Here is a 24,012-nt window from a genome sequence, read left to right on the forward strand (position 1 = left end):
ATAGCTCATTTAACTAACCCCCTATTCCTATTGATACTATTTTAAACATTTTGGTAATTTTAACAGATAACTTTAACTTTTTTATTATTTAGTATTATTCATTTTTATTTAATTATTATTGTTATTTATTATTATTTAATATTTGCTGCATTCATAAGAATATATGTAATGGAAGTGTGAGTTTCGACCCCCCAGCCCAGTGAGGGCTCATCATGGCCGACGCCTGCTGTGTGTGCCTCCCCAGCCTGTGTACCCCAACGCCGAGAATTTGGGGGGTGCACTTCCACTGCAGTCAAAGGCCACACACTAGCAGCTTTGTTCCCAGAGTGGAAGGTTCACATAAGAAATTCCCCAGACTGAGGCTGGGAGAGAGCTGCGGAGCCCTGGATGAGCCACCCTCCAGGCTGGGTCCACACAGTTAACACTCTGGAATGTGCTTATGGTTAGAAAGAGCAGGACAAGTGAGGGGAGTAGCTTCCGCTTGCTCATCAGGGCCTGAGATCAGTACCTATTTTCCCGAAGGAGTAATGGATCGCTGAGCAGTAGCCCTTGTGTGTCTTGTGCGTTTGTTGACAACTCTTCCTAGGGGGTCCAAGGGGAAGCCTGTTGATTATGCAAATAATGTTGGTGTTTATTGTTGGTACTCACCCAGGACTCCTGTGGAATTCATAAATAACTTGTTGCCTCACTGTTGATGCTGCGAATGGAAGACACTGTGATGGGGGCAGGGGCTACAGGCTAAGCCCAGAGCACCGCTTCTCTGGGCCTCTCTCTCCCGTGAATGAGGGTGACCACGACGTGAAACTAACAAGGGCTCTGTGCTTCCAGCACTGTCTCCATCAACAGCTGCCGGTCCTGGGGCAGCTGCTTCATGTTGTCTGTTCCACGAGGCTGCAGCCAGGTGCTGTCACTGGCTCAAGATGCTTTCCACTTGGAAAGCCTTTGGAGTGGTGCTAATGGCTGCAAGCTTATCATAGATAGAGAGGGCTTGACTGGGGGCACTGAGCCACCCACGTCCCTAGAATAAGTTACACAGTCTAACCTGTTACTCAAGGGCCTCTGCTGCAAGCCCAGCTCACCGAAGGCCAGCCCACACCCCAACAGGACTGCCAAGCCCATAGGGAGATAGTTTCGGATTTCCCCCTGAAAAATACTGCAGCCCTCCCTTTGCCTCCTGATCAGGCTCCCCTGCAGAATGCAGATCCCTGCCGCCCCCCCTCCCCGTCCCCCGCAGCGGGGTGCTCACGGCCTGCAGGCCAGTGCCAGGCGATGGGAAATGCTCAGCCAGCCTCTGCCCTCCGGGAGGACACGCCCTGCACCAGATGCCACCCCACTACCTGTTCAAAGGCAGCTCTCTGGTCATCCCCACCACGGGAGACCTGAAGCAGGCCAGGCTGGACCGTTGGGGTCTCCCCCTTATTCGGTGGGATGGGTCTGTCCCAGCCGGAAGCAGCACATGCCCACTGTCGGCTCTGGTCAGGGACTTGCTGTCATCCTGCTGGCCTGCTGGCTGTTTTGAATTCTGTTAACCAATACATCGCCTAGTGCACCCCATGCCTCTGTGCAAACTCCCCCCACGCCCTCAGTGCTGCACCTAACTGCCTTCAGTTTGACCTTTTAATCTGACACCTGGTCACTGCCCAGGGCTGAGGTCCTGTCCCCACAGACCCTCCCCCACACTGCTTACGTGCTCTGTTTGTGGACACGCAGGAGTAAATCTGCTTTTCAAGCACCGGGAAAACCTATTGTTTATTTTCTTCCTTCTACATCACTGGGGGCCTCTCTGGGTCTCTAGGGATCCCAGGTTCCTGAAATGGAGGCTTCCTGAACGCCAGGCACCACCCCCATCTTTTGGAAGGGAACCCCAGCAGAGCCCTCGACCTCTTTCAAACCTTGGCTGTGACATCAGGACTGATGGCTGCTTCTTCCCGTCAATGTTTTTGAAGCTTTTGGGCTCTCAGCACACAATTATTTATGGAAGCGGCTCCATCTCGCGTGCTGCTGTCCAGGGAGTTCTGAGCAACCAGGAACCGTCTCCAAGAAGGCACAATCACGGCAGTCCTGGGAACACGCTCCCACCGAGAACGGGCTGCCTCCACACGTCTCGGCACCAGAAAGACTTTTGTTTGAAAACGTGTGCTTGTTTCCCTGACAGTTCAGTGTGTGCCTTGGGCCATTCCCTTCCCACCCCTCCTCCTCGTCTGTAACGCAAACAAGCTCTCATCAGGAAACGCCTGCCGGTGTGGATGGAGCTTTAGGAAAAAGCATCTTTCGTCCACTGCAAGGCCTTCCGTTGTTGCTATTTTACGTTTCGTCATGGTTTTCACGTAGCCTATGTGTGAAGAAGAGCTGATAAGACTCACAGTCCTGGGACTGTGCCTGGTAGAGCTGCGACCGTGGGGCGGAAGTACAGCTGCGACCGTGGGGCGGAAGTACAGCCGTGGTCCAGGCCCTCTCCCTGCCCTGCCCGTCTCGGACAGGCCCTGCTTCGGAGAGCAGCTGGGGCAGTTCATGACCAAGGGAGATTTAAGTGGCCTCTGGCATCAACAGATGCTGTCCCTCCCCCCAGATCCCGGGGACCCCTGGCCCCGTCTCCACAGTGCCAGGCTGGCCCCCGTGGCAGAGCAGTTCGGGGTCGGTCTCTAAGGCTGACCTGGGGGACCTAGGTGGGCTGCATCCAGGGCATTTTCTGGACAAACGCTATGCCCTGCAGGGGAAGCTGCCTTTCTTTTCAGCACTCCTGGGGCTGGAGGCTGAGCTTTCTGTGGGGTGGGAGGGGGAATGTGATGAGCCAAGGGCCCCGGGGTAGTAGAGGGCCAGAAGAACACTCACCCCCTGCAAAGCCTTCTCCCTCTCCCCGTGTTATGGCCTGCCAGTTCCAGGCTGGTGTGTGCCCCTCAGCCAACTACATCCAACTGCTTGAGCTGGGTCATTTCAGTTGCCTCCCCTCCCAGAGCCTCTCCAAGCCATGCCCATCAAAGGACCAGCTCTGACAAATAAAATAATGAATCATAAATTTTATTTCAAAATGTAAACGTCACTAAACATGCATACACGTTAAAACAATAAAATTTACAATTTAGTTAATTTTTTTTCTTTTTGCATAGGACATCATTACAATATAGAATCTATGCCTTACAAAATACATACAAAGTTTTATCCGAGCAAGCCAAGGCCAGATTGGGAACTGTACAACTGTAATACTTCACTGTAGTGATCCAGGAAAGACGAAACATGGCCTTCAGAAGTATGGTGTGGTGCTGGTTAAAAAAAACAACAAAAAAAGTTCCTATGGAAAAGGAAACGTGTGCTCGATGGAAATGGTCTTGGACCCTTGGATTCTACCTTGGGATTTTGGCAAACAATTCCAGAAAAGTTCCATCAATGGCTTTGGGAGGAGGAGGGGCCCTTTGTGCAGAGTCCTGGGGCAGCGGAGACCCGGCGTGCACCCAGCCCACCCACACAGCAATTCCCGGCCCTGTGGGAGCCACAGCGGCCCGCGCCCGACAACCCACAGCTGCTCGGGAGAGCGACGCCTCCAGCCCTCAGGGTCCTCTGCACTTGGCACAAGGGACTCTCCAAGGTGAGGCGAGGGAGCAAAGCCTCCCACCCACACACCCAGACAGGCACCCTGGCCCAGGAATGGATGCCTCCCCTTGGGTGTCTGAGCCACACTGGGGAGTGGCCCCCTGCTCCGTGGAAGGCAGGCTGGGGAGGGAGGCATCTGGCCCTGGACAGGCGGCCCTGGGCTGAGTGGGAGAGACGGCCTTCACCCAGACCTGTGGTTGCCAGGCAGGCATTCAGCTTGGTTTCCAAACGAGCACATGCAGCAGCCTGTCGCCATGTCACTAGGAAGACATCCCGAGCCCTGAGAGAAAGCTGCTTACACGGCCCCACCGGCCCCCACGCATCCTGTGTCCCCCACAGGGAATGCATGATGCCCAGGGCAGGGGAAGCCACTTTCTCCCATCCTGTTCATCTTTAAATAAAAGGAATAAGGTTTTAAAGCTGCATAAGAAGGGGAGAAGCTGGGTGGGGTCGGGGGAACACTGCAAGTCCAATACCTCGACGGGGGTCAGTAGAAACCAAGTGTGGCCCCGGGCTCACGCCTCCCACCAAGTCCAACTCTTCTGATGAGACAGAGTAAGCAGGTGGGGGAAGGGCCTCTCCCTAAAAGGTGTTCAGGCATTAATCAGTAGTAAGCTGGATTGTGCATCCGAATCCTGGTACAAAATTCTCTGGGATGTGTCTGGGACAAACTTGTGAAACTCAGCCTCAGAATCGGGAAAATCAGTTACAGGACCTGGCTTTTCCCAGGGTGATCCTGAATTCAAAAAGGGTCAGCCCACACCCTTGATTTTAGCTTTGGAAAATATGGTCACCAGAATCGCACGTGGAATCTTTGGACAGAAAGATGTGGGTGACCTGCAAAGCATTTCTTACCGGCTGCAACGTGACGGATATGTCAGGCCCTTCAAACCTTCCAGCACTCAGTCTTTACATGACTTTGGAAAAAGGGTTTAAAAAAAAAAAAAAGTGACAGCTGTCAGAAGTCAAAAACATCAGGTAGCCTTGTAAACACAGCCGAAACCAGGAGTTGAGAAATGAGGGGACACTATTGCTCAGATCATGCTTCCCTGTTCGGTGGCCCTCTCGTTTGCTGGGCTCTAGGGACGAGTCCCTGGGGCGTGCTTTGACGCTGGCAGCCACCTTAGCACCTGCTTCTGGCAAGAAAAGCGGCCAGTCTTCTGGAGACTCTGGGCTGGGGGGAAGGAGACTTGGAGACCCCGCTTCTGCCGCACTTCACTTGGACCCCAGAAAGCCACCAGCCCTGTCTGCGTGTCCCCAGAAGAGGGCTGGGGGCCACCGGTGGCCCAGCTGTCTGTCCCCACCTCTGAATCACCTTCCCTGGTCTGAGCTGTGACCCAGGGCATGGGGAGGTCTGGGGACCCCAGTGCTGCTGCAGTTTGCACCTGGAGGCTGCACCCTGGCGAATCCTGCACCTGTCCGGATGCATGGCCTCAGAGTAAAGGGGGGGCATCGTGCGCCCCGAGTGCCGTGGGTGGGGTGCAGCAGGATGTAGGTAGGGCACCTCCAGGACCACATTCCCATCGCGGGCATCACTGCCCATTCCTACATAGCACCCAACAGGAGAGGACCCCAGGGCCCTTTGTGGCAGGGGCTGCGTTTTCCCCAGGGGCTGTAGAATAGGGTAGGTGTGTGGGGAGCTGACAACCCTAATACGGCTGATGCAAAGAGGGCTTCCTTGTTCGGGGCACGGGCTGAACACCAGCCCCCTGGGCGAGTCCAGGGTCACTTGTAGGCCTTTTTGCAGGGGGACTCTCCCTTCACTCAGGCGACCTTTGTTTTCAGATCTCTGCCCCCTTGGCCTTGCAAGCACTGGAGTCGGCCACAAAAGAAAGGTGTGAGTTTTCACTACTGTTTCTAGGAGTCCTGGGGGGGTTTCCTCAGTCACACTGAAGCCAGCAAGCATGGCCATAAACCAGAAAAATGAAAGACCCTGAAACAGACCCAGGCCGGGAAGACATTCTACATCTTAGAAAAAAATGCAGGCTGTTCAGCAGGGTCGCCCACCGTGTAACTGCTTTCCGCAGGGGGTCTGAGCGAGCACGGCCTTCCGGGGCCTGCCACACGCACTCTTCTCTTCCACACGCACTCCACGTGTCGTGATGATGAGATGCTAGCAAGAGCCCATTCGAACTTAGCCTGAGATACATGGATTTTTCCCACCCTTCAAGTGAGATGAATTTTAGCCCCAGATGAATCAGGCTGCCTGCTGGCTGGAACCCCAGGCCGAGTGCTTGGGGCCGCCAGGCAGGAGGAGTTCCCTCCAGGTGCCCTGAGGCAGAAGAGCAGTGGTCTGTCTCCCAGCCAGGCCCACTTCAGAAGGACCGCACCCTGCCATTAGACGAGAACTACTTTGGGAACGAAGACACACTCATCTGCCGAAAATAGCCAACGCCTGCATATTTCTGTTTTAAGGCAATGTCACCCTTCCATCTATCAGACGGAACAGCCCTGGGTCACTTAGAGGAAACATTAAATTAAGTGCTCTCTTTGGAAACAGCAAACGCCCGCTCTCCCTCCCCCACCCCCCCACCCCGCCTCTAAAACAAACCACTCTTCTTTTATTCCACGATGACTGGGTTTAGAGTCCTTTTACCCCCTTTCTATACGCAGAGAGCAAGGGGGTCGCAAACCCTTCTTCCTCTGCGACGCTGCGGGCAGGTCACAAGAAGCCTGGCCCCTCGGGGCACGTGGCTCCTTCTCCCTGCCTTCAGGGACCGGTGCGTGGCAAGCACACCAAAGGACTTTGGAATAAAATTCCTGAACCTGGAATGTGAGTTCCTGAGACATGAAGTGTATTCGGAGTGTGGCTTTCTCTGCCCCACCCAGAAACAACTTTGGGAGGGACCTCCGAGGGCCTCACTTTGGAACCGGGCGTGAAGAGCTCTCACCCCAGGTGCTCAGGGCGTGGCTCCATCCAGGTGGCCAGCATGTCCCGTTCTCTCTCCTGGACCAAATGTGAGCATGGCTGTCACACAGCCCAGAGAGAGCCAGGGTGGGGCCACCCCCTCACCCCACGCCATTCCCGCCTGGTTCCCACCCATAGCCAAGAGCAATGCTCCTGCCCAGCTCAGGAGCTACCATGCTACTCAGAAGCCACCACCACACCACTGGCTGATCCCAGCTAACACACAGCAGAGTTAGAAATGGGCACCTGGAGTGCTGCAGACAGCAGACTGCCTGCCCCTGGCTGCTAGGGACAGAGGGTGCCCATCTGCTCTGGAGCCGCCCAGGGGCTACGAGCACCAGCTGGGCCTGGGTCTCCGGGGTTCCTCTGTGCTGCATCCCTCGCCGTGACTGGCTGGGGGTGGAAGCAGGATGACCACAACCAAGGCACTCTGGGCTCAGGGAAGCCCCTCTACGGCCCTCTGAGGTCCCAAGGATCATTCCTCCTCATCGAAATGAACAGAGGTCTCTGCAAGATACCCCAAGTCCTTCCCAAACCCACACTCCCTGCCCCAACACACACACACACACACTCACACACACTGTCCTGGGGACTTGTATTTACAGGCCCCGACTCCCTGGAGGAAGGGAAGGGAGGTGACTGGGCAGGTGGTGGCTTCAGCTCTCCACTGAGGAGTGCACTGGAGCCCAGCCTGACCCACCTGCCCAGGTCAGAGCTCCGGGAGAGACGTCCCCGGCTCTCTGCCCGCCCCCGTCAGCACGGGAAGGCTGGCGGTGGGGGCCCTGCACCCTAGTGCCCCACAGGCCGGGGCCTCCTAGGTAGGAGGGGAAAAGGAGGAGGGGAAGGGAGGAGTCCAGGGGACACAGGGCTCATGGAGAAGCTGAGGGTTCGCCAATTCTGAGCTGGGGACACGGTGGGTCTGAAAAAAGCGTTTCCCACAACTTGCGTCCGGTGCTCCCCAGGGAGGAAAGAGAATGCACGTTCTCCGACTGCATTTCCCATGACATCCGCCTCGCCACCCCCCAACGTTCCAAGTCACAATGTTCCGGTCTCTTGCTACGGAACAGTCTCTGTGAAGTGCCGAGCGCGGCCACAGCAAGCCACACACACAGAGCGTCTGTCCGGGTGGCCCCGCTTTACCCATCGTGTCAAACAAAGGCACCCCAAGAGCAGGGCCAGTCGGGGAGAACGTGGGAACTGGACGCACCAATGACACCTTCGGACACCCTTGTAGGAGGCCAGTCAGAGAACGTGCTGTAATAGTGGAAGGTCCTGGGGCCTTCTGCAGGGACACAGCAGTGGGCGGGGGCCCTGGCCATGCGGACGTCAGATGGTGCAGCCGGCTGCCCAACACGGGTTTGCATCTCTGCTTCCAGCGCTCCGAGGGGGAACTGGGCAGGGTCCCGGAGGCGAGGACCCCTACAGTCTCCCTGGGGAGTGCTCCCCTTTACCCATCACGCCTTAAGGCGTCCCTCTGAGCCGCCTGCATTCTGAGCCCACTGCCAGCTGGGGCGAGGATGAAGCTGGAAGCACAAGGTCGGTGACCACGGCTCCAAACGAACCGACCGGCCTATCCGCCGCCTGCGCTGAGCTCCACCTGCACTGCCTTGCCCCAAGTGTGTGCCCAAACCTAAAAGGAAATTCCAGAGTGCAAATCTATGTACAGAGTAAGGCGGCAGGAAGGGGGTGTCCTCACTGACCTCGTGGAACATGTCCATCCCTGAGAAAGGGGGGGTTCAACACCGCTGCATCACCTTCGTGGGTATGTCTCTTGTGCAATCGTGGATGGTGTTTTTTGGAATTTTTTCGTCGTTTTTTTACAAATTTGACACCTGAGGTGAAGAAAATCGTTTTTTTGTTGTCATTGACTTCATAAAGTTCTCTTCTGATTACAAAAGGAAACGACACGGAATCACCGGAGGAAGTGAGAGCATCTGCTCATGGCTATGGTAAGGAGGAGGGGCCGCGGGGCTGGGCGGGGCCTGGGGGTGGGCGTGGTAAGGATGGGGCGTGGCTTGCCGCAGGCCGCGGGGCCCGCCCCCGCCCCCGCCCCGCCCCACCGCCTGCACTCAGGGCTTAGGGCGAGCTGGCCGGGCTGATGGTGGGGCTGCTGGCGTCCGAGCGGCTGTAGTCGCTGAGCGAGCCGGTCCGCGAGCCCCCGCCGCGCCGCTGCAGCATCCCCGGGTGGAAGTTGGCGTGGCGGCGCGCGTGCTTGGTCAGGTGGTCGCTGCGCATGAAGCGCTTGTCGCAGATGGGGCAGCTGAACTTCTTCTCGCCCGTGTGCGTGCGGTAGTGCCGTGCCAGCTCGTCAGAGCGCGCGAACTTCTTGTTGCAGTCCTGCCAGCTGCAGGCGAAGGGGCGCTCCCCTGTGGGCGACACGGCAGAGGGAGGGTCAGTCACAGCTCACACCCCAAGCCTGCCCCTTCCTCCCTGCGCGCCTCCCTCGGTGCCCTGTCTCCGACAGCCTCGGCGACAAATCCTTCAGGGTACAGGTGTGGGTGCCAGCGCCCTCTTGTCCGCAGGGTGGATGTAAGCAGACATCTCTCGGGAGGAAATGGCAGCATGCCAGGTGCTGCGGCCCCCTCAAGTACCCGGCACAGCGTGCCACGCAGCACCCTCTGCAGGGTCAGCTGTCCCTAGGCGGTGGCGGGGAGCACAGGCCGGTCCCTGGGCTCTAAGAAGGGGAACTAGGAGGAGAGGGTGGAGGGATCAGGGAGAGCTTGCAGGCTTGCAAGCTCCTGGCCCCACCAGGAGCCCTACTCTAGAGCCCCCAAGCCCTGCAGGGTCTGCAGACAATTTGCTCATGCCAGCGCCCAGCCACCATTCAGACGGTCCACGGTCCACAGTCTCCTCATCTGTAACATGAATGGGTCAGGATGGACGATTTCTAGGGCCTGAGAGTCTACGACCGAGATGTCTGTTTACCGCAACAGGCTCCAACTAGAGTCTGCTCCTCCTCTCAGAGATGTTCCAACATGGCCAACAGGCAGCAGAGGAGGAGACTGCGGGGTGACACCTAGAAGAGGGAGGTAAGGAAGGCTGGCTACAGTCAGGACCTCGCCCCTCCCTCCCATCCCCTGCTCAGGGCAAGGGGCAGGCCAGCCTTTACCCAGGCAGACTCTGAACCACGCACACACACAAAATACATCAGTTGCACAGGGAGAACCAGCAGGGGGTTCTAGCATCCCAGAATGCAGCCCTCTGGCACTGGGGGTGGCCACACAGTACACTTGCCTGCCCCGTTTCTCCCCCTCCCTTCCGGACTCTGGCCCTTAAGCTGAGAGCCAGCCCTTGAAGCTGGTCCACCAGTGCTCAGCAGAGGAAATCTACACCGCCCACTCCAAATGAGCCCATCAACCTTAAATATAAACAGACACCCAAAGATGGCCAGACATCCAAGGAAAACCAGTGGCATGAAAGGGAAAGGCCAAGAGCAACAAAACCACTGACTCCAGAGGAAAAAAGAGTAAAGCCGGGAAACAGAAGTAAGCTAAAAATTCTAATTAACATTCTCAAAGAAATTTCAGATAAAATTTTATGCATAAAGCAAACAGGATAAAAAGGAAGTTCAGAGAACAAAAAATTGTGTTTAGAAGTTGGGAGTATTGCTGCCCAAACAAAAATTCCATAGAAAAGCTGGAAACATACTCAAGGAAATATCCCAGAAAAAGAGAACAAAAAAACAGCTCTAGAAAATATGTGAATGCTGCAGTGTTCTCTGTCTCCTAGCAATGCTGAAGCTGAGAGCTCTGTGTGGCTCTGTTTGCTCTCCTTATTGATTTTCTGTTATGGGGTGGGGGCAGGGTGGGGTGGGGTGGGGGCAGGGTGGGGTGGGGCGGGGTGGTTTCACAATCAAGCAAGAGAGCAAACCATCACTTCCCATCTGTTACTAACAGTAAGAGCTAGAAGTTCAGCGTCACAGGGAATCAATCCTGTGGGTACAATGTCTAACTAACAGAAGACACTAAGGAAAAGAACAAAAAAATGGAGAAGAGGAAATTACCAAAGAAACAATAGAACAGTATCTGTCAGAGTAGAAGGAGACAGGAAACTAACATGGAAAGGGTTATTAGCACAGAGGCGGGCCAGGGAGTGAGTAAAGGCTCCTGCTGTGAGAATATCTGCAGTGTCAGAACACTAGGTAAGAAGAGGAGATCCCAAAACTTACTGGAGAGAAAGGGGAGAAGCAGGTCGTCCCGGAGGGAACAAGGTTGGGACACACACCAGACTTCTCGTAAGTTACACTAGCAGCTAGATGACAAGAGAAACACAGCCTCCCAAGTTTACCTTGCACACTCTAGCAAAAATAAGAAAAAACTGAGAAGCCAGGGAAGTCAGTGAACAATGAAGGGTCATCCCAGGACAAGAGTGAGGGACACTTGGTGGGTCACAAGAAGAAAGGGAGTTCCATGTACCATAGAGTATGATCAAGAGGCTGAATACATTTCAGGACATGGCCAAGGCACATACTATTCTTTGGTTAAAGGGAAAAAAGAGAGGCAATTAGTAACTCCAGGAAAAACAGAAGACATGTAGGAAAACTGTCTAAATTAGAAGCAAAGTAAAATGCCACATGATTACGGGCAATGAAGGAAGAGCTCTGAGCCAAACACTGTTTTAGGGTCTTTTTGTGTATTATTTATCCTTTACAACAACCCCATGAGGCGGCAGAAGGAAATGCAGTTCCAAACACAGGCCCTGGCATACGGAAGCAATCTTCACAAAGTCGTGATCATGTGAACCCTAGCACTACTTGTCAGTGTTTAGAATCGATCTTATAGACAAAGTCCACACCACTGATTCGTGGCCCCAGGAAAGAATGTGGGTTTAAGGGAAAGGTAGGAATACACCCATGGTGCAGTCAAAGGAAATCTCTAAATGAGGTTAAAAGCTATAAGGATAATCAACAAAAGAATTAAAAACAATCATATAACCATGAATTCAGGAGGAGGTGGGGGAGGGGTAGGAATGAGGTAATTCCTTAAATTTCAGGGTAGGGAGATAAGGGATGGCATCTAAAGTTGATAAAATGAGAAACAGTAATAAAATCATACAGTTTTATTTATGGCAGCAACCACCAAAACAACTAAAGTCAGAGCAGTATTGATCTCTAGAAAATAAGGCTGGATTGGGAAGAGGATTTTTTTGCTGCTGCAAATTTTGTGTTATGTCTTTTTAAAAAATCATATGCATTTATGTCTTTGATAACAATAAAAAGGCATGCTGAAAAATAATTCTTTAAATATCTACCCCAACACCAAACCATATTTTTTTTTGGCGGTATGCGGGCCTCTCACTGTTGTGGCCTCTCCCGCTGGGACGCTCAGGCCCAGTGGCCATGGCTCACGGGCTTAGTCGCTCCGCGGCATGTGGGATCCTCCCGGACCGGGGCACGAACCCGTGTCTCCTGCATCGGCAGGTGGATTCTCAACCACTGCGCCACCAGGGAAGCCCCAACACCAAACCATATTTAAAGAAAAGTCAGAATTTTAAAACTGTTAATCGGTTCTGGGGTGGGGGGAAAGAATCAATACAAAGTTTGAGAAATGCTGCACACTAATCTCACCCTAGGAGATTCACAGTGCACAGTTATCACTTAAGTGCTTGGAAAGGTCCAGCACGAAATACAGTGGTGTCCTTTCACGTGACCGGCGCTGCACTCGAGACTTTGGTGCACCAGGTCCAACAGATGAGGCCCAGCTCCTCTCTCCACGGTGTACTGATGCGTGGCCTCAGACAAAGGCCTCACTGCCTGAAGGGGGGGTAAATAGTGGCCCCAGTGGTCCAAGTGCTGATCCCTGGAACCTGTCAATGTGACCTTATTTGGGAAAAAGGTCTTTGCAGATACAATTAAGGTAGGGATCATGAGATGAGATCACAAACATTTAGAAGAAAAGAGGAAAGGACTCCAGGGAGTGATGTACCCATAAGCCAGGGGACTTGGAGTCTGGGGCAGCCACCAGACACTAGGAGGGGGAACTAGCGCTGCCAACTTTGACTTCACACTTCTGCGCTCCAAAACAGTGAGAGAGCATACTTCTGTTGTTCTAAGCCACCCAGTTTGTGGTTAATTGGGTACAAAAGCCACAGGAAATGAACACAGTGCCCCATCCCCACAGTGGGGTCCACGTGGGGATTCTACAGGGTTGCACACAACCAGCCCTTGGCACCGTGCCTGGTACAGGCCCAGTGCTTACTCCCGAGATGTTATTTTTGCTCCTATCTATTATTCTTGTCACCTAGGTCTCCTCAGATTTGGGCCGGCCGGGAGGGGCAGGGGTTGGGGGTGCTGGGCACAGAACCAGCCCAAAGCCACACTCAGCCCTGCTTCCTAATAAACCCCGTGTCCTCACTGGGTGGCTTGTCCTTTTCAGGGTCCTTCTGCTGCAACCCCGGGAGGCATGTTAGATGTATATAATTAGAGATGGGATGCATGACCCCTGGGCGGCAGCGAAAGGCAGCATCCAACAGGATGGGATGTTGGTGCCAGGCAGCCTGGTGGCAGAAGATGGGGAAAGCCCAGCATCGCTACTCGGCCAGCACACAGCCCTTGGCCTACTGGGGCATCAGCAGCACGACACTTTTATGGAGCACAAAAGCAATGCCCAGCCCTGGGACTGGGTGTGATGTCGACATACAGGGCTCTCCCTGGTCCGTCCTCTATTCTTCTGTCAGCCTGTCCCAGGTGGCCAATAAGCTGGTCCACAGACAGACGGATAAACCGTTCATTAGTTATGATTCAGGCTGGCAAGAAGCAGCACCGGGTTTCGCCTGGCTGGCCTCTGAGTGGTGACATTCAAGTGGCACCCGGGAGGCTGACCAGGAGCAGTGAGAGAACTGCGAACGGATGGGGCAAAGGCAGTCTGTACAGGGGGACAGAGACCAGAGACCTCCACAACAGCACTGCTCACCCTTTTAGTAAGGAACCCGGGGAGAGCTTTTGTTTACCTGGGTTACATCCATTGACATTTATCACAGAAATTAAAACAAAAACGTTTAAACTCAAGCACACATTCCAGTAGCTGTCAGAGGGATGATGTCATCACACATCATGCAGCCTCTGGAACATTCCGCTGTATTCTTTTGAGAAAATAAAGGACAAATAATGCTATTATTATGAAAATAGTTCTGACCTTATCGCTCCCTGGAAGGGTCTGGAGTACCTGCAGGTGTCTCTGGGCCTCACTTTGAAAACTGCCACTGCCGCTCAGGGACTGACCCCAGGTGGCACGTGGCTGAGCTGAACCAGGGAAGGGGCGGTTGCACCCAGAGCGGGGCAGGGGCCAGCAGGTCCGGGACCGGCGGGGCGTGCACCCGTGCACCCAACAAAGCCGAGCCTCTTCCTGGCCAGGCTCAAGTTCTGCACCTGCCTCCTCCTGGGATGTGACCGGGAGACAGCAGCGGTACCGCGGGGCTGCCACCGGAGGGCGCTAGGCCCAGAGCACAAGGGACCCTGGCCCTCTGGGAGACCCGACCCAGACCCCAGACCCCTGAAGGGAGCCCAGGCCTCCTGCAGCCTCCTTGGAGCCTAAGCCTGGGGTGGGCGCACTTCAGGTCGCTCTGCCCCCCCCCCAGAAGCCAGGAGGGCGGCAGATGTGTGGGCGGACGGCGCAGTGGGACAGGATGGCGACAGGGCCTAGTGAGGGAAGGAGGAAGGGGGCTGGATGCACAGGGAGGAGGGAGGGCCAGGGTCACTGTGGGGGGGGCGCTGGGGACCCAGGAGCTGGAGGGTGGGTACCCGCCAGTGGGTGCTAGGCCCCAAGGAGCCAGGACTGACGGGTGTGGGTAACGGTGGGGGCAGGTCGAGGACCTGCTGGTGCTGGTCGTTGGGGGCGCAGTGTGGGGAGGAGCTGGGGGGCCAGGCCTGGGGGTATGCGGTGGCGGGAGGTGGATAGCTGCGGGCGGGCGCACGCAGGTAGCGGGTCTTGGGGGCGGGCCGGGGGCACGCAGGGCGGGGGTTACATAAATGTTCCCTGGCACCCTGCGAGGCGGCCTAGAGCAGTTGCCTCATCTTATCAGGGAACAGGGCGTCCCACACTCTTGCCCAAGCCGCAGGCCTGGGCGGGAACAGTATGTTCTCTCCGAGAAGCCACAAGAGGCTCCTCGCAGAGCCACCCCCCTTGGCCCCGCCCCAGGCCCGCCCCCCGCAGGTGCAGCTGGGCTCACTAGTGCGCATGCTCCGGCTCAGACCGCCTCCTGCTCGCCCTCCGTCAAGGGCGTGTTCCCCATGACCTCCCTCACCCCATTCAGCCTCGGCCAAACTGCCAGCCTCCACAGGGTGAAGGGAGGTGCTGGCTCCAACAGCACCTACAAAAAAGACCATCGTGGCTCTTTTCTGTCTGTGAGCCTCTGGTGGGCAGTCAGGGGCGGGGAGTTGGGATGTGTGTGTGCCCTGAGCCAGGACCAGAGCAACATCTGCACAACAGGGCCCCTTCTGGGCAGTGAGTGCTGGGCTCTACTGGCCCGGGCTCGGGGAAGCCTGGCTGAGCTTCCCTCCATGGAAGGGAGAAGGGAGGAGAGGCATCTCTGACCAGGGGCCCCGGGACAGAAAAGCAGCTGGTGCAGGGGTACCCAGCCCTGCAAGAGCAGAACTCAGTGCAGGTGTGTGTCTGGGCGGGTGATGGTGAGAGGCAGGGCTGGTCCAGAGAGTCAGAGGGTGGCACGGGGAGAGGCCTCCACAGAGAAACAGCTGCTCCCAGGCCCCAGCTACTCGCTGCTAGCAAGAGGCCTGTCATTCATCAATAGATAGCTCCAATCTGTGGTCGCCAGCATAGAGCTGCTTCCAGCTCCCAACCTCAAAACGGCCACGTTCTTCACTCCTGGGAGGCCCGCTCTCCCTCCCACTCTGAGGCATCTCGGCAGATGGCCGACCACTGGGGCCGATCAACCGCCAGCCTCTAAGGAAAGCCAAGCCGGCAGCCTTGGGGTCAGCAGAAAGGCCTGTCCTCTGAGAGGGGAGGCTGACTTTCCTACTTTCTTTAGGAGGCCATTCGGCTACTCTTCCGGTGGTTTACAGACCCAAATGGAGCTGACACACAGATGCCCCGTCTCCTGGGAAGTCCAGGCTGCAAGCTCTTACCCACCATTGTACAGGTGAGGGAGGTGAGGCCCAGGAAAGTGAGCTGCCACTCAGTGGGGTCCCCCTCACCCTAGGACTCAGCAGGCAGCATTTCTGCATGGAAGCAGCCCCTGCAGGAGTCAGCGCCTGCCCCTCCCCGACTCCTGCACTCCTACTCATTTGTCATGGCCGCATCACAGTAACTGTGAGGGTTAAGTGGGAGAACACACAGGTGCTCAGAGGAGATATGCTGTTATCACTGGTGGGGCTCCTGGGAGCGTCCCCGGCCAGTACTCATCTCTGCTGAAACAGCCTGTCCCTGGCCTTGCCCCTGCCCTGGGTGCTCTCCTCCACCGCTGCTGTGGTGCACGCGTGTGGCTCATCACACGCTCCTGTGTACTCTCACACATGCCAGGGCTGGCAAGACATGAAGGGAGGCAGCACCTGGCTGGAGACTGCTACACACAGCCTGGGGGCACGGGTTAAACAAGAAAATCCGCCTTCTGCAGATGCGTGTGTCTCCACGTTTGTACAATGGATGCAGGTGTATTTTTATGTTTTGTGGTTTTTTTGCGCGGGCCTCTCACTGCTGTGGGCTCTCCCGTTGCGGAGCACAGGCTACCGACGCGCAGGCTCAGCGACCATGGCTCACGGGCCCAGCCGCTCTGCGGCACGTGGGATGCCCTCAGACCGGGGCACGAACCCGTGTCCCCTGCATCGGCAGGCGGACTCTCAACCACTGCGTCACCAGGGAAGCCCAGGTGTATTTTAAAAAGTAGACGTTTTTGGTTGTTGCTTTGCCTTGCTTTGTTTTGGAATAGGATAACTTGATCCTAAAATTCATTCAGAAAAATAAACAATTAGAAACAGCCAGAAAAATACTGAAGAAGAAGAATGAGGTGGGGGGACTGGACCACCAGATGCAACATGCCGTTGCACAAGCCGCTGACCAGCAGTGGAGCACCGCGGAAATGCCTGGACCAGATTCTAAGATCATAGGAACTGTGTAGCAGAAAGCAGTGACACCTAAGGCAAGGCGGAGGGGCAGTGTCCAAAAATGACTTAGGACAACTAGGTAACAACCTGTCCATGCTTCACACCTTAAACTAGGCGAAGTTCTGAATGGGTCCAAGATTTAAATGGGAAAAGTGAAACCACAGATGTTCTAGGGGAAAACCTGAGAACAGTCCTTTAAAATGCTAAGATAGAAGTTATTTCTATGAATCAAAGTCTAAAACCCATAAGTGAAAAGATTGATAAATTTGACAACAAAGTATAAAATGTCTCCACGGAGAAAGTCACACGGAAAGGCAAAAAATAAATAACAAACTGAGAAAAATATATCTGCAGCTCTTGTTACAAAGGGCTAATCTCCAATACAGGAAGAGTTCACAGAAATTAAAAGGAAAACATAATAATAGAAAAATAGGCAAGGGCTGTGGCTGACAGTTCATAAACAGGAGGTACGATGACTCCTGAACATCTGAAAAGATGCTCAACATCACCCATCAGTAGACAAATATAAATGAACCCCCAGAGACACCTGACTTTTCACCTATCAGGGTGCGACGGTGGGAACAGGTACTCCCACACTTTGCTGATGGAAGTACAAACTGCCACACTCTCTACGGAGGCGGACTTGGCAATAACTACTCAAATGACAGACGTGTGTATCCTCTGAACTCACAACTTGGGGGAGCTATCCTACAGACACACCACACCTGCAAGATGGGATGTGTGCCCGACTGCATGGTGCAGCAAGAGCCTCAAAACAATTCATGCCCTTCCAGGGCCCGTTACATAAATTTAACAGACACTCGTAAGACAGAATCCTGTGAACAAGGAGTGGAACACGTTCTGAACTGAGACGGAAAGGTCTCTGAGGGACAGCGCTGAGTGAGAAAAGCAAGGTCCCGAGCAGAAAGCACGGTCAGGAGGCTGAGTACTGCGTGCATACCCATGCGCGTCTGCCTGTGTCTGCAGAGGTGCTCTGGGCGGGCGTCTTGAGAACCTGGAGCCGAGGATGGTGGGGGCAGAGAGCTGAGCGCACAGAGGGCAAGGAGGACTTGGAGAACTTTCCTTGGGAGACGACTTAAACCCCCGGATTTTGAAACACACCGTGTATTTACCTATTCAACAAATTAAAAACAGAAATCTGTAGCAAACTCCCGTTTGTAGCAAACGGGAGCCACAAATAACACAAATTGAAAAGCGGGTGTTAAATGAACAAAGTTTGCATTCCTGGCCAGGGTGTTTCCACAACACATCCCAAATCCCACCGCCACAGATAACAGTCCAAGGGCTCCCCTTAGAACCTGGCAGGGGGGTGGGCCTGAGAGCATGAGAAACTCAGGAACAGCAATTAAGTCCAATCTGCTTTTCTAGAAGGAGTTCCCAGGGCAGGACCCCAGGGCTCCAGAGCCCCTGGTCCCACTGCAAATGGGGTTGGAAGGCATTCCCTGATAAAGAGTTTGACAGACCTGGCCTGACTTAAGAGACCGCGGTGACTCATTCTAAGAGCAGCAGACCCAGGGCTGTAATCATGCGCTGGAGGTCCCCCAGGCTCCTGTCATAAAAGTCGCTCTGTCCACCCTCCCAAGACTGACTGACACTTTGGAACCAGCCCAGGTGGACGGGGCAGGCGCCGGCTGCCACCCTTCCTCTCCTTGCAGCCCAGGCGAATTCACCCCACTGTCAGGACGCAGACCCCAAGTTCCCGGCAGGAGAATCGGTGTCCTCTGCCAGGGCTCGGTGAAGAGGTAGGAACTGGGGGTCCTGTTCAGGCTTCTGGGAAAGGGTTTCCTCTCGGACCAAAAAAAGCCAGGATGAGGGCAGGGCGTGCGCGGGGCTGGGGGAGCGGGCACAGCGCGGAAGAGCCTCTGGGGCCTTGGGGGACTGGGACATCGGGGGTGGCACAGTCACCAGCGGCCGCACGGAGAGGTGCGAGGAGACTCACACCGGAGCCAGACCGCAGGCCAAGCCCCTGGCCAACCTGGCCACCCCCACCCCAAAGAAGCCAACTCCTCAATGTCAGCCGGGGCCCCTGGGAGAGGGCCTGGTCCGGTGGGCCACGTGACCCCCTTCCTGTGCCACTCACCATGGGCACAGCAGCGCCCTGCTCTCACCGGCTTCGCCACACAGCCTGTGCAACCACTCTGGCCCCACTTCCTCTTCCTGGGCCCCCTCCCCCAGCCCTCAGTTCCTCCCTGCTATGCCTGCCGGGTAGACCTGGCTGGCAGGGACCCCGCGGCGCACAGGCGTGTACTCTCGAGGTGTGCTGCTTGGGACCCCACCCACCCCAAGATGCAGGCAGGGGTCAGGACGGACCATCTCAGAGAGGGGGACTGAGGTCGAAAGTCAGAGTGACCTCCCCCAGCTCACACAAGGCGTGGTTGGCCCGTGTCCAGCTTTCCTCCTTCCCCACCGCGGACCGGGCTCGGCTGTGGCCAGCTGCCCACGCTGACCTCGGCCACAACGTCCCAGGTGAGAGCAGGAGAGGAACCCTGGAGGCCACTGGCCCATCACCCAGACGGGGCCCAGAGGCCGGCACCTGCCCCGCTGAGACCACCCTCCCCACTCATGCCACAAGGCCCCCCTCGGCTCCCCAGGGAGGAGCCAGCAGCCCCCCAGCCTGGGCAGGGGTGTCCCTGCTTGCACCCAACATGTGCGAAGCGCCGGGCGGCTCTCTCCTTAGAGGCTGGCCTGTCTGCAAGGACTGGGTGCCCAGAGGCAGCACCCTCAAAACCAGAGCCCAGCACCCCGCCTCCAAGCCCAGCACCTACACCTGGCCTATTCCAGGTGCAAGAAGCAGGCCCTGTTTCCCTCAGGGAAAAGAGTCACGAGGCTCAAACAAAACAAAGCCAAACAATGGACTTTTCATAGTTGACTCCATAAAGCAAATAAATCAGAATAAAAATGAATAAGCCATTATACTATAGTCCTAAAATGCCTTTGGTTTTTGAGGGAGCTGATGCAAAAAAAAAACCCTCAGTCACTGACCTACTTTTGCTACAACAGTTGAAGACGCAGAGGACCTACCCCAGACACCCAGAAAGGAGCCCAGGAAAGCTCCCAGGCCCCACCCTCAGCAGCCCAGGTCACCAGACCCACCAGTGCCCGGCTAGCTTCAGCCACTTGGGGCAGTTTATACCCAATTTTGTTTGCGGAGAGCAGATGCTGGAGCAGTAGGCCGGAGGCCTTGTCCTGCAGCAAACCTGGGTGCTGTTCCATGCATCCTGGGCTGCACACACGGTGCAGGGGGGGCCACCCACCGCCCCGCCCTCTCTCCACCTGAAGAGATCTGCACCGCCCACTCTGACGAGGGAGAACAGCACTCTCGGGGGGCCTTCCAGATCAGGGGACAAAGGCCAGCCCCTCCCCTGCCACAGGCCTGGCTAGGGCCTGCCCTTCTCCTCACATCCTGCCTGGCCCTCCACCTGTCCCTATGCCCTCCTCCTCCGGCCCAGCCTGGAGCAGGTGTCCAAGGGAGCTGACCCTGGGAACACGGGCCAGGAAGGAAAGCAGAAGCCATTCTGAAATCCCCACCCCTGCAGTGCCCCCAGAAACGTCAGGGCTGGAGCGACCCCTTCCTCTACAGGTTCGCAGGGGACTAATGCCTAGGGAGGGCCAGTGAAAGCTTCCTCCTTCCCCTGGGACCCCGAGATGGTGCTCCTTGGAGTTGCCCCCAAGGTCACCGGAACCAGGCTTCACATGCGGGGTGGGGCGGGTGAGCATGGAGCCGGCCGGCTGTCTCTCGGATGTTCTCACAAACCACAGGCAGGGGTCCACTTACACACGCAGTTCCATTCCCACGGGCCAACCGGGAACACAGACCATTGAGCGCCTGAGCCCCACTGTCCTGTGCACGAGGGAGACGCATGTGCTGCATAGCTGTAACTGCAGTAAGGACTCACGGTTATCTTGGGTGATATAGGGAAGACGGGACTCACACACATCCTTTCTGCATTCCTATAGTTTTCAACTGCACTGCTTTTTGCAGTCAGAAAGAATACACCAGTGACGTATACATACGTGTCCATACATATCTATATACGTACGCAGATATTACAGACTTCGGTTACAGAATAACAGTCTCACCAAACTCCAGCTCAGCTGACTGGGCCTGCTTCTATGGAAGCCAGCACCCCTGGCCTCTGCTGAGGGAGCAGCGCTCATTTACACGCACGGGCGCACATGCCTGCAAAGGTCAAAAGGACCACATGCCAGGAATTTCAGAAAGGTGTTTTCCCTGTGCTTGCTAAGGGTTACAAAACACATTGGAAAATTTCCGTTCCCAAGGTCCCCTTTCAAACAGCAATAATAAAATACCAATGGTTTCTGCCAGCAGGTGGCCAGCAGCCACTCCAGAAAAGGGCTTGAGTCTGGCTCTGTGTCTGTGTCACACACACAAACACACACATACACACACACAAATACACACACGACTGACTCACAACCCCATGTTTCTCCTAAAGGGACATGCAGGGAGAGGCCTATCGGCTCCCACCCCAAAAGCTTCCAGATCCCGGACTGCTACACACAAGGGACTTTCTCCAGGTGACTGAATGCCCTGAGTGACTCGTGAGCTGAACCCAAAGAACAGACACAGATGTTTCCACTTCTTTCCTCTCTGTTTGATGGTCACATCACTAACTGCCTCCAAAGAGAAGTTGCGAGCATCTTCCCCGAGCTGAGGGGAGCAACTCAAGTCAAGGCCCCGGTCCCCTTGACTGCAATCTTGGGGGGAGCATCCCCTGCCTGGGAATCTGTGATCTGCTGCACACTAGCCCTGGTGGGACATTTCAGGCCTTTCAGGCTATCTCATCAGAGATTTTCTCAAACACCCCAGAAAGGCAAGGACATGAGTTTGGAATCCAAAATTAAAGATCCAGGTTTATTTAATTGATAAAAATGTTCTTCCCGTGAGGCTGATCAAAAGCAAAGGGAACTCATATCCAAAATATATAAAGAACTCTTAAATCTCAACAATAAGTGAACGTTTGATTGTATCACTGAACAAAAGACCCAAACTCAACTGAAGATGTACAGATGGTAAACACCATGTGAAAAGTGTTCAATATCATTTGCCATCAAGGAAATGCAAGTAAAACCATGAAATGGCACTACACACAAGTGAGAGTGGCTAAAATCCAAAAAACTGACCATGCTAAACGCTGGTGGAGTAGCTGAAACTCTCATTTGCTGCTGGTGACAATGCAATGTGGGACAGTCGTTTTATAAGACGGTTTGACAGTTTCTCATGAAGTTAGACACAGACTCACTAGACAAGGCAGCAATCCCACCCTAGGCATTCGCCACAGGAAAGACCCTTTATTCACAATTGGCCAACACTGGAAGTCAAAAGTTTCTGCAGGTGAGTGGATGAACACGAGCTGCATCCACACAATGGAGCACAATTCAACCATAAAAAGAAAGGAACCACTGATTCATGCACACACAAATGGATGCGTCTTAAATGCATCTTGCTAAGTCGAAAAAGCTAGACCCTAAAATCTATACCTTGTATGACTATTCATATGACCTTCCGCCAAAGGTAAAACTAAGGACAGAACACGCACCAGGGGTTCTAGGGGTTGAAGGATTGGGAAGTGGTTGACCACACAGGGGCATTTTTAGGGTGATGGAACTGTTGTGCCTGGTGCTGGGATGGTGGATACAAGACTCTCTGCATTTGTCAAAACCCATAGACTGTACTTCACCATGAATGCGCTTGAATATTTGCAAACGTTTAGTCTGTAAAGGTGGCTGGGGATCCCAGGATGGAAGGCAGACTGGGACAGCAGACTCTGGCCCTATTACAAACACATGGCATGGCCTCTGTGGGTGAGGGGTTGGGCAGGGACAAGGAGCCGACAGGAGGAACTGCACTTGAACAAAGTTCTAGCTTTTCACAAGAGAATCCAGGGTAGACAATCTCCGAAATGCTTCACGCGTACGCTGGGGCTGAACAAACAGGTGAATGCATGGTAGGTGGTGGGAGCCTGTGTCTCACTGTTGGAGAGGGTGGTTATAGCTGAACCAGGGGGAGGCCAGTGAGCCCTTCCTGGGGGGTGCCCTGGTGTCTGAGACGTCATGAACTCATGAGACAGTGTGAACCCATGCTTAGACCCAAGTGCACACAGAGGGATAAATGAGTAACGGTATAAAGGCTAGGACTCATCCATGTTTCCTGGCTCTGTCCACCAGGAAGGGCTAGAAGCAGCAACACCCTGGGAGCAAGGAGCACCACAGCACCCAGATCTTGGTTTCTAAATACCACTTTCCAGTAAAAGGAAACAGGGATCTGTGGAGGAATGGCTCATTCTAGGACTAGAGCGGGAAACACACAAGACGAGCCTGAAGCAGCTTGTGAGGCCAGAAAGTGAGGAAGTACACAGAAGCCAGCATGAGGGAGGCAGGTCCAAGGGACACAGGAGCTAACCTGACCCAGTCCCAGCCCAAGCCTGGAACGTTTGAGCAACAAAATAAATATCAGCAGTAAGTCACGTGGGTACCACTCTCCTACTGATATGAAGAGAAGAGCACTTCACCTCTGCCATAAACCCAGTCTCACCCCAAGACAAAAACAAGACAAATGCAAATTAAGGGACATTCTAAACAATCCCTGGCTACCATCCCTCACAACTGTCAAGGTCAGGGGAAACAAGGAAAGTCTGGGAACCTGTCCCAGCCAAGAGAAGCCTAAAGAGAGCTGACAGCTATAGTTCAAATAGTGAATTACAGAAAACCCATTGCACTCACATTTTGTGATCACGACAGCAGTAACCACGTGGCTTATTTCTGAGCAATAAGTCAGTACTTCTTAGATACTGCAAAGGGCTAGTACAGTGCCACTTGGGTAAAAAAGCAAATGCTGGTTAAAGTAAGTAATTTCCGAGGTTCCTCGGAAGTGTTAGCACTGGCTCACACAGTGGCCACCTCTGCCAGCCAGACACTTCTCTGCTCAACACTTGCCCATTCCAAGGACAAACGTGTAGGAGCTGCCTGGTGACTGTGGCAGAAACAGCTAAGTGCCCATTGGCCCAGCACCCACTGTCCGGGTCTTCTTTCTTTTTTTTGTATTTTAGAGTCTTCTCTTTCCAAACAACATGACTTTAGCTTTTGCGGCAGCAATGCACCAGGTTAAAATGCTTCCTGCCCGACTCCCTTGCAGCTATGATGGGCCTTGAAAACCGATTCTGGCCAATGAGTTCTGGATGAACCACTAGGTGCATTTTCATGATAGAGGGGGCTATATCCACTCTGCTTTTCATGCTTGCTCACGGCACGTCCTCCCCACCCGGAGCCAGTCCCCGCTGCCTAGGTGAGTCCTCCCAGCCTGGAGTGAGTTCCAATGTTGCAGGACCAGCAGAGTCATGCGATTACCACCCTCTGGGGCAGCCCTCTCCTCTCCCCACACAGCTGCCTTCTTGTTTGCCCTGAGAAAACTGCTGGCTAG

At 54.7% G+C, this 24,012-nt stretch overlaps 1 protein-coding gene across 2 annotated transcripts in view; it reads right to left on the reverse strand.

The window, feature by feature from the left end:
* Positions 1-2,997: 2,997 nt before the first annotated feature.
* KLF13 (KLF transcription factor 13) overlaps positions 2,998-24,012 on the reverse strand; it is a 47,619-nt gene continuing 26,604 nt past the window's right edge. The window contains exons 2-3 of one of the 2 annotated variants that reach the window (XM_067030081.1): positions 9,422-9,512; positions 8,721-8,862 (exon numbers count right to left, since the gene is read on the reverse strand). In XM_067030081.1, the coding sequence (XP_066886182.1) occupies positions 8,805-8,862; positions 9,422-9,512 (149 nt within the window). In that variant the 3' untranslated portion in view covers positions 8,721-8,804. Of the gene's footprint in view, positions 8,863-9,421; positions 9,513-24,012 lie in introns of both variants that reach the window. The other variant, XM_059057050.2, reaches the window with a different exon arrangement.

Source organism: Kogia breviceps, chromosome 3 (genome assembly GCF_026419965.1).
Source record: "Kogia breviceps isolate mKogBre1 chromosome 3, mKogBre1 haplotype 1, whole genome shotgun sequence".
Lineage (NCBI taxonomy): Eukaryota > Metazoa > Chordata > Mammalia > Artiodactyla > Physeteridae > Kogia > Kogia breviceps.